General features: G+C 33.5%; 1 protein-coding gene across 1 annotated transcript; it reads right to left on the bottom strand.

The window, feature by feature from the left end:
* Nucleotides 1-1,254: 1,254 nt before the first annotated feature.
* LOC119638508 (soluble guanylate cyclase 88E) lies at nucleotides 1,255-8,699 on the bottom strand. The gene is made up of 9 exons (XM_038035324.1): nucleotides 8,437-8,699; nucleotides 5,445-5,932; nucleotides 5,229-5,352; nucleotides 4,736-4,871; nucleotides 3,971-4,097; nucleotides 3,701-3,905; nucleotides 2,408-3,633; nucleotides 1,689-2,174; nucleotides 1,255-1,611 (listed from the first exon to the last, which is right to left on the bottom strand). Exons 1-9 carry the CDS (start codon nucleotides 8,602-8,604, stop codon nucleotides 1,362-1,364), a joined length of 3,210 nt encoding a protein of 1,069 aa, XP_037891252.1. The 5' UTR covers nucleotides 8,605-8,699; the 3' UTR covers nucleotides 1,255-1,361.
* Between the last annotated feature and the right edge of the window lie 2,698 nt (nucleotides 8,700-11,397).

The raw sequence follows: 11,397 nt of genomic DNA, 5'->3' as shown, positions 1-11,397 counted from the left end.
GAGAGAGAGAGAGAGAGAGAGAGAGAGAGAGAGAGAGAGAGAGAGAGGGGGTGACAAAGAGAGAAAGAGCAGAGAGCATTTTTCTTTAGCACAGTGAGTGGGATCACAAAGAGATTTCGGGAATCGGAAAACAAAGGTATGCGAAGAGATTTATTCATTAAACTCACGGCCCTTGGCAGAATCTGTATGAATCGGTATCGAACATACCCATGTTTTTCAGATGTTACCTGAGCAAATTATGCCCATTCCAAACGACAATGCTATTATGTTTTTTAAAATCACTTCGCTTAAGGTATATAAAGAACTTAAAAGAGACGCTTAGATTGGCAAAAGACGAGTATCCTTAGTCCTAAGGCCGATTCATATGCTTTTACAATTACTATGCTTAAGGATTATAAAGTCCTTTGGTCACTAGATTTAACATTACTTTTCTTCTCTTTACTCTCCCATGGAAGAAACTTTTGACGGAGAAGCATTTTGCGTAGGCACAGTGAGCTTTACAGGTTTTAGAGAAGTACTTGTTCTTATATTGCTTTTTAAGAGTGAACAGGGCAATTTTATAGCTTTTTTAACAAATATTTCTCTTACACGAGCCACAATTTTTTTAATTTACTCTCTCGTTTGATTCGATTAATATTTCATTGTCATCTCTTCTGCATACTTTCGGATGTTGTAAGCAAAATTAAAAAAATTAAAATACCCTTAGGCTGTTGTGATGGATGTAAATATTTTAAAATAAATAGGCTTAGAAATATATATATATATTTTTGAGAAGATCATAAGGATCGTGCATTTAATTTTCTATTAAAGCTTGGATTAAAAAGCATACAATTAACAGAGTTTTCTTATTTTTGATTTTTTTTTTCTGTATAACTTTGTAATCCACACGATATGCTTTCAGTTTATTGTTAATTGAATTATTAATTTTTAGAAAATATATTTTATTGTTATTTTCATACTAGTATTATTATTATTAAATTTTTGTTGTTTTTTTGATAAAATGTTCTCTATTGTTTGTTTAATCTTTGAATATTGTCCTTTTTTGTCCGGAGGTATGTTTGTTTTTAATATCTAAAAACAAAAGAAAAAATTAGAAAAAAAATTGTTTTATTTTGTACGTTTGTTGCACTTTTCTTTCGAAGAACATTGAACATTAAATATAAATAAATTAAGCTTTGATTACTTTAGCACACGTAAAATATTCATTCATTTCTGTTGAAAGAATTTTTTTCCGCTTTTCTTTTCTGTGATTTGTTTTTTTTTTTTTGCTAAATTCTTAAATCCTACTAAAGCCACTTAATATGCCTGGAACTTGAAGAGATTTGCCCATTGATTTTGTTTATTTTTTTATGATATTTAATCTACAGAAGCTGACAAGTATTTGAATGAAAACGATGGGAGTGACGCCCGTTAGGATGAGTATGACTAGGCGTTGGTGCTCCGTAGCCCGGACAACATTGATGTACTGTAGTGTTCGAATGACGTGAATGACTAAAACTTTGACTACTCGACAATTTACTGCTTGAGGCAGCAACAGCAGCGGCGGCAACGACTTCATGAAGATGATGGCAAGGAGCATGATGCATAGTGGGAGTATGACCATGACTGTGTCTGTAAATTTAAAGAAAATAACAATCAATTATTTATCTGTAATTGTTTATAAATAAATTTCTTAAACGATATCTAACCCATGGCTGCATATACTCGAATCGGATATGGAATTTGCTATGTGAGTGGGTGGAGGAGGTGGTGGTGGCAAAAACAGAAGGCATCCTTCTGTTCGTCTGCCAACACTGGTTCGTGGCTCGGGATTTTTATTGACGCTTCCTTCGTTTCTATTATCTCTATAATACTGTTGTGGTTGCTTTATTTGAAATTCATTCTCTTGGACTTCTTCTATCATTTTATCCAACTTTTCTATGGCTTTGGTTTGTTTGGCTGCCAGATATGCTTTACGAGCTGCTTTGGACATAGGCACTGGCGCCGATTGGGATCTTATAGGTGACGGTGGTGAGTGCTGCGGCATTGGTTCTTTACTGTCTGCACGGTGATCACTAAACGATATAGTTTTAGTTAAAGGTGTTGTTGGTACAACAGCTGTAGTACAGTTTGAAATTACTGTAGAATCCTTTTCTTCTTCAATATTAGTTGATGTCGAATTTGTAGACGGTATTCTAGATGCAAAGATGTTGCCACAAATTATAAAAATTTTGTAAAAAGTAAGCGAAGTTCACAGTAAAAAGCATTGCAACTATGATCAACAATTAATGGGAATATTAATTTAAAATAACTTTTGGGAATTAACTTGAATCTTTCTTTGCGTAAAGAAAAAGCTTAAAAATATCTTAAGTCGTGTAGAGAAAGAGGGCGTGTTTATAGCCTATTTTCCTTATCTCCTTTTACCTACCTTGGATTCTTTTGACCGTCGGAAGCCGGACTAGTGGTTGAACTTCTTTCAACTTTCATACTACAAGTAGTTGTCTCTTGAGGTGGTGCAGTAGCTGGAGGTGTGACTTGTTCCATGGCTGCCAATTCCTCCGGCGTAAATTCATCTGGATCAGTAGGTCTTGGCTTTGGTGGAGCACTGCCAATACGAAAGGGTGGTATTGGACTAAATGGACGTTTTGTACTAGTACTACTGGCAGTGGCCAAAGAACCGCGAGACATTTGTATATCTTCCAAGAATTCTTCAGTGTCAAGTATAAGGGAACCGAATATTTCACTAGGTGAACGCATAAAAACATGACCGGTTGAATTGGAGCGCGATTCGCGGCCTTTCTCCAGGTTCTGTATGGCGGAACTACTGCTATATAAACTGCGTACAGGAGAGTTGGCTATACTGCGCCGTGCTACATCCTTAAATGTTACTGGCGAATAGATGCGACTACGCTCTTCGCTAACGCTTTTTTTAGAACCATCGGCGTTTTCATCCGTGTTATCGCTCGTATTATTATTAGTTATGTTAGCTAAGGTGCGGTCTTTATTAACAGTGGGCGGCGCCGGCATTATAGATTTTGCCGCTTTTTTGCCAGCGAATGCTGTAGCAATCGGACTTACTTGATTGGCCGATAATTGTAATGGCTTTCGATTTTCCCTTTCTTCCAACCAATAGGTTTTCATGGTACCCTTTCCTTTGACATCAATTTCGCCGCGTTCTGTTAATTTATAAATAGGACCAAGAAATTCTTTAGTGGACTCGGATACGTGGACTTTCATAGCCGAACTTGTAGATTCCATGCGAGAGGCCGTGTTAACCGAATCACCAAATAAGCAATATCGAGGCATTTTAAGACCAACTATGCCGGCAACTACGGCTCCCGAATGAACACCGACGCGTATACGTAAATGTTGACCCGTAGATGGGTCTTTTAAATCAGTAATTGCATCAACCATGTCTAAAGCCATATCACAAACTTTCTCGGCATGATTTGCATCTTTCTCAGGCGCCCCAGACACCACCATATAAGCATCGCCTATCGTTTCTACTTTATAAACAGAGTTACGTTCAGTTAAAGTATCAAATATCGAGTACATGGCATTTAACATGGATACCACCTCCATCGGTGTTATACGACTACAAATTTCAGTAAAAGTAACAACATCCGAAAATAATATAGAAACACTATCGAACATCTAAGGAAGAAATATATTTTCAAAAATTATGAGGAAGAGATTAGAAAAGAATAGCAGCTTTCCTTACCTCGCAGGTATCTATAGGGTTTTCGCCTCTTCTCAAACGATCAGCCACTTGCTTAGGTATCATTTGATATAATAACTCATCGGTTCGTCTCATTTCTTCATCTAACTTACGCATCGATTCTTCTAATTTTTTTGATTTTTGTTGTTCTTGATCTAAAGCCAATTTTAATTCCACCGACTGTTGTGTACCGGCTAACATAAGATCTCTGTTTTCGATAATGTAAAGTTATCGATTAACTTTCTTTAATTAGAACTTAGGAGAGTTTATTACCTACTAAAGTCATGCATAGACAAGTCATTAATAAAAAGCCCAGTAGTGATTAAAGAAGTGAGATCAGGCATTACCGGTGTACCTAGGAACATAATCATACGCCAGTTATCCATGTAAACCATTTGACCTAAAGAAATGAATCAATAAATTATGGAAAAAAGAAAAAAAAATTCCTTTCTCATTATTCTGTGTGATTTAAATTGTGATCAGATGCACCGTTAAGCATTGATCAAAAAGTACCAGGAATAGTGTTTACCTTCAATACAATTTTTTCACCTTAACTATCATTTTAATCACCATTTTCCCACTTATGACTTTTTACTTAAAAAAAAAACCGTCGTTAAGCGCTGGGTAAAAAGCATTAGAAAGATTATCAAAAAATCTCGGAATATGTTATAAACATTTTTTTTACTTCAATAAATTTCAATATCATTTTTTAATTTGTTTTTGAATATGCCATTTACACGAAACTATTTTCTCTTCTTGCTTTCGATAAATTGGCAAAAAGCACTGGAAAGATTTAAAGGAGGAGCTTAAGGAAGAAATTACATAAGCTATTCTCTGTTCGACATTTTTACCCAATACAGTACAATTTATCATAGTGGTAGCGTTAAAGTACATACATCGAATTAAAGTTTATATTCCACTCCAAATTCCCGATACTTTTTGATCACCATGTACAGAAGACGCAGAGTGAGTGATGATTGTTGCTTCGATTCCAAAGAGTAAATAACTCAAAAATTTATATATTATGAAAAGTTTTACCTTTTAAACGTAATGATCTTTCCGGTTCTGTGCCATCATCGTGCAATAAAATTTCATTCGTTTTATCGCCATCTATGCGATCAGCCACGGGTTCAACTGTTACCAATTCAAAGATATTATTTGTTCTATTTAAAATCTAGGTAAGCAGTGAGAGTGACAAAGGAGAGAGATAAAGACACAAAGAGAGAGAGAGAGAGAGAGAGAGAGAGAGGGAGAGCATTTTCATCAAGTAAATAAATTATCAAACATTTTCTTATGCATATTTACATACATTAAATAAAAATTGCAATTAAGTATTTGTGCGAAGAGCATAGGAAAAGGCAACGAAAGAAATGCTTTGAAGCAATTAACAGCAGATGCTGACGATGAGTGAATGAATGAATGAGTGAATGAATTCGCTGCAAGTATTATCAAGAAAAAAAATAAGCCACAACTGCATAAACTGTTTCTAATTACATTGAAAATAGTCTTCTGACATGTATGTAAAGTTTACCGTTTGAAATTTGAATGCAATTAAAGGACGCACCAAATCAAACCACGCCGTAATCTTTTTGCCTAACAGTTCTGGTAAAATAACCATTAATGAGTTTCCAATGCTTCTTACAACCATATCGGAACTGCAATAAATTAAATTAAAATAAATTAAATTTAATTTAAAATGTATTAACGATGTAACTGTAAATTATTTTTTTTTTTTTTAAATACTTACCCGAATACTATACAAAATGGAAAAATCTCAAATAAAACATGAGCACTAATTGGCAAATGTTTCTCTTCGCGCGTCATCGCCAATGATGCTAACGTGAACGCTCGATTATCGAAAGTTAACTGAAATGTCACGTGTACGGTATCGAACAGGATTTCTTCGCGCACTAACTCGATATGCATTTCCTTATGATAGAAATGTCGGGCAACTTCACGTATCTGACCCATAGTATAGTAAACAAAACCACGTCGTTTGGAACGATAATGCAAGGTTAGGCCCTGTTTGGTCTCATTCTCGCAAATAAACGATGGTGCACGCATCCGCGGATATGAGAATTTCAGATATTCATGTAAGTTATCTAAACCATTCAAGAAATCACGCATATGACGACCCAACACTGATAAGACACGATCATAACCATATTGGCCGACGAAGCTAACGAAATAAACACCCATTTGATCCATAAATTCTCGTTCGGAAACGCCTAAAACCTATGCAAAAGAAATTTAAATATAGAAAATGAATGATTAGACCGATCTCGAGAAACAAAACAATTTTTTATATGTAGAGAGAGTTTATAAACAGAAAAACGAGTGAAAACACTATAGGGAGACATAGTCCCCCCAGTTAAATATCCTACACCATTTCGTTTAATACAATTATTCATGAAATGGGTTTTCATAAAAAAGGGCATTATGTAGGAAGTGGTCGAAAAAATGGTCAGATTCGAAGCATATTTAGTAGCGTTTGTTCTTGAACCAAAACAGTGATAGAAATAAGGAAATCGAAGAAAAAGAACATATAAAAATACCATAGGGTGACATGGCCCACCATTAAACATCCTACATGACTTCGTTTAGTACAGTTATCCATATAACAGCTTTTCTAAATAAGATTTTATATGGGAAGTGATAGAACAAATGATTCGATCAGAACATTTTTCCATAGCGTTCGTCTTTGGTGCACCTGCAGGCTGAACACAGGAAGACAAAAGAGATAAACAGACAGACGGACAGACAAGTTTTGAAAAACGCAAAAGTGATTCTGAACGGATCGGCATAATAAAGGATGGGCCTATCTTAAGTTCTTCTGAGTGTTGCATACATCCGCACAAATTTAATAAACCCTTGTACAACAAGTGGTATAAGGTATAAATAATTGAAGCTCATTAAGGAATATTTTTACTTTCGCGTTCAATGTGTTAAGTTTCCCGGATATTCAATTGAATTAATATTCAAAAGAAGATTATTCTGAATAATTTTGACAGATTCCTTTTTAGCGCTGGTACTTTGCCCATTTCCACTTTACATCACTAATGAACTCTTAATTGTGCAATCTTAGTTCAGTTTTGAGTTCGACATGGCTAAACCGAATTGAAAAAATTCTGCCAACTAGGAAATCATTGAACTAACTAAGATTGGAGGCTAGAACACAAAAATCTTTAGCTGGTTAGGAAGCGACTAGTTGATTAAGAAGGACATTATAAAACAAGGATGGCTTGAGACTTATTGATAAGTTAGAAGCTGGGCTAGACGAAAGCTGGAGCTGGAGCATAAGTAATTGGTTATGCTGTTGTTGGCTGAAATTAAGTTGAATTATCTGATTCGGAACTGGTTTAAAGAAATCGTCGAAATTATAACTAAAAGAAGGGCTAGAAGAAGTTAGGGCGGCTACAAATGGATTGAAGGACAAACGAAACTGGATACGTATTAGGTGCTTGCAAAAATTTTGATCACCTTTTCACTTGGAAAAGGCATGTACTACGGATACTTGGTACAACATATATTTATCAAAATAGTTTCCATCATTTTATACAAAATTTTGTAAAATTTTTGCAAGATAGCGATCTCATGTCGAAAGAACTTATAGTGGTTTAGAAGCGATCCATCCTTCGACCCATTTTTGTACTACCTCAATTTTGCGGACCCGCGCATCAGCCAAGCCATGCTACTGAACAATTGGTAATAAGGAGGCGCCCTGTCTTGCGAGTACGGCGGGTGTGACAGAATTTCCCTTTCGAGCTGCAACAGTGTATCTTGGACATCTCTTGCAGTAAGTGGTCAAAGAATGGCATTTTCAGTCAATTCGAGTCGCCACTTTTAAGCCATCGAACACAAAACTGACTATTAGTAGATCATGGGGCAGTTTGATGGCCTCCGGCAGTCGATTTCTTCACATAACCAACCACGAATTTGGAAGAAGGGAATCTTAAGGGCTCCATAATTAGCGTCGGCGTACGCTTGCATATTAGATCGAAAACTATTACTTTATGTAGAGCAAGGTCAAACCCATCGAACCATTATGTACATTTCTTTATCATTTTTATCTGTAGATGTCGCTGATCAAAATTTTTGCAAATAAAATACTGGTAAACTGCATAAGCAAAGACTTAGGAAATAAATGAAATCATTAGTAGCTTAGCTAATAGGAATTAAGAACTTTCGAAAAAACTGAATGCATCCTTAAAGAGCGAATGTTCATTTTGAAGTAGGATCCTAGGATACCTGTGGAAGCGTAGTTTGCTAATAGCTCTCCTCAGTCCATTGTCTACTAAAGCCGACAAAGGGTGATAGAAGCCCATACGTTAATGCTGTATAAAGTTTACCGATAATCGCCCTGTCTGTCCCCGTAGAAACTTTCAGCCATCTAAAATTTGCGGCGAATTTTATCCTAATGTATTACTTGTTACTGCTATAATTTACAGGGAATTTTGCGATTTTTTATACCGGTCTTAATTGACGAGTAGTCAAGATCAACAATCCCGAAAGAAACCGTAATCGGATTACCTGGCCTAGTTGAAAAAAAACCTTTAATTTAAAATGGACGGAAGGACAATGACTATAAAAGCGATTACGTTTTGGATCTTGCTTAAGCTTTAATTGTGTTAAAGATCAAAGTATATATATATTTTACATATTAATTGTAAGAATTAAATTTTTTAAATATTCTGTTGGCGTTTGTCATTTTCCTTTTATTAAACATTTGTTTTGCTTACCTGTTGTGCTTTCTTTGCCAATTTATTTAATAAATTCTCGGGATATACTTGATGGACACTGAACGATGGCGAATCAACACCAGCCTGACGTCTTATGTCTTCCCATTTTTCTTCGCCATAGACAGTCTTAACATATTCCGATAGATTCTCCAGTAATAAACCATACATTTTTGCTTTTCTTGTTGTCGATGTCCTTGTCACCTTCGTTTCTGCTTATGATATACTTTCTTGTTGAGAATTCTTTTTATTACTTTCGTTTATATATTTCATTTCACTTTACCACTTAACTCATATTGAAGAAATTTTTTTTTCATTTTTTTGCGATTTTTTTTAATTCATATATTAATTCCCTTTTTATGTTTAATTATTCTGACATCTGTCTGCAATGTACAAGTAAATAAAATGAAAATTAAAGTTCTTTTTAAAATTTATTTACAATTCATATATGTGTATTAATATCTATATGTTTACTTAATGCTATTATATACGCATTATAAATTAATGCTCATGTATGCTGCGTAACTTCATTATGCAGCAAAAAGGAGAAGAAAAATTGCATTTATGTAATAGATATCAGCTTTAATAGGTTTCAAGTATTACGGTACTCGACATGCAAGTTATCTTGAAATTTCAACCTAAATTGTATTTAACTTAAATTGAAGCACAAGGTAATTTGAGCAGATATTGAGCCAACATAAATTGAAACAGAATTGAAATTGAATTAAAGCATAAGCGAATTTGAAATGGAATTCAATTGAAATTGCTTACTAAATAGAATGAGAGTTGGGATTGAGATTACATTGAATTGAAATTGAATTGAACTGAAATTGAAATAATATTAAATTGAAAAATAACCGAGTTTGAAATGAAATTGAATTGAAATTGCTTACTGCATTGAAACGCGAATTGAAATAGAAGTTACATCGAATATCAATTGAATTGAACTGAAATTAAATTAATATTAAATTAAAACGTAAGCCAATTTGCAATTAAAATAAACTAATACTGCTTACTGAACTAAATATTGAATTGGAATTGGACTTGTATTGACTGAATTAAATTGGATTGGAATTGAACTGAAATCGAATGAAACGAAATTGAAATTGAATTACAGTTAAATCGAATTGGAATTCAAACTATGTTGAATCGAAAGGAATTGAAATTAAATGGAAGTAAAATCGATTTGATTATTAAATTGAATTAAATTGAAATTGCATTAAATTGAATCGAAGGGAGCAATGAATTTGAATTGAAATTGAATTGAAATGGAATTGAAATTGAGTTGAATTAAAATTTCTTAATGAGTAAGAAACCGAATTGGATTTGAAGTTATATTGAATTGAAGTTAAATTGAATTGAAATTAATTTGAGATTAAATTGAAATTGCATTCAAATTTAAATGACTTTGACTGAAGTGATAACTGAAATGTAATTGAAGTTGTATTGATTTAAAATTGAATTGAACTGACATTGAAATGAAATTGAATTGAAATTTAAATTGAAATCAAATTGCATTGACCTTGCATTAAAGTTTAAATGAAATTGAATTGAAACTTCAATGGATTTGAATTGAAATTGATTTGAACTTGACATTTCAATTACAATTGAATTCAGTTGACATTGAAATTGAACTGAAATTGAATTCAGATTTACTTTCATTTTAATTCAATAATTTCCACTCTTTTTCCAAGCAGGCATCGATTATGAGTCTGATAACTACTTTTATGTGTTCCAAAGGTAATGATAAATTTGATTTGCATACATCTTCTGATCGCAAACATCATATTTATGCTATTCCTTCGATGATGAGTATTATAAAAAGTGCATTCAAGCCTGCTGCGAACAGCTGCTTCCTGCCTGGGCCGGTAAGGCAAACAGAGGCATAAACCGAGCGTGAAAAAAGTCAAGATAAAAATATGCTAACTGAACTGCAACTGTAACTGATTTTCGTAAGAATTCATTTGTGGATGAAGTGTGCATTGAAGCAGAAAGAATTAAAGATTTTTAATGTGGATTTCTTACTGAAGATTACTTACTACTTACTCCGGTTCTTTCCCTTTACCGATGACCGACAAGTATTATGATATCCTTTTGGAGCGTCAATAAAAACTCGAATATTTTTACAAAAGGCATGGCATTTTAACTGAACGTACTGCGTACGCAGCATTTGCCTTTAGATGTACTTGGCAACAAAAATGTATTATTATGTAACGGCTTATAAACTCGGGGAAATAGTAATACTATTTATGTATAGGAAATTACTTTACATATATAAAAAAATATCATAAAATTTATGTTTCCGTTGTGTATACATACACGAGTAATAAAGTGGTTATGTGTATATATATATGTAAAATGAAAACTTACGGGTTATTTTCTCCTTAGAAAATGATATGCTCTTACTTCCACATTTGCAACGTACTATAACAGACTTTTATAAATTTACATAATAATAATGATCGATAAATTTTATAGTCTAGGCAATCGAGAAATAGTATGTATGTATATTTCTTAATATAATGCTATAGAACAAGAAGAGCTTCTCTTCAATGCAAATTGAAGACGATTTTTATGGAAAAATTTCTTCGTTTTCTTTTTTTTTTATTATTTTCAAATAAAAGCATTATTATTACAAAAAAAAAAAATTTGCATAATATCACTCGATATGTACTTCTCTTTGCTTTCTTGTTTTTCATTCAATTAGAAAACGCAATTGTATCTTAACTTAACCGAACCGTAGAGTTTAAAATAAATTTTAAAACTAAATTGTTTTATTATGGAATTCATATACAGCACCTGAATGTGTCACCTTCTACTTATTTAGATTTATAAGGGATATGGTTTAATCTTTTCTATTATTTTTTCTTTTTTGCATTGTATAAAAAATCACTTCGATAGATGGGGTATTGTCATTTTGTCAGCTCACTTGTGACGGGGCCTTTCCATCGGGATGAGAATTTG

This window comes from Glossina fuscipes, unplaced genomic scaffold, assembly GCF_014805625.2.
Source record: "Glossina fuscipes isolate IAEA_lab_2018 unplaced genomic scaffold, Yale_Gfus_2 90, whole genome shotgun sequence".
In the NCBI taxonomy this organism is placed as follows: domain Eukaryota; kingdom Metazoa; phylum Arthropoda; class Insecta; order Diptera; family Glossinidae; genus Glossina; species Glossina fuscipes.
Note: the sequence above shows the minus strand (reverse complement) of the source record. Positions and strands in the feature narration are given on the sequence as shown.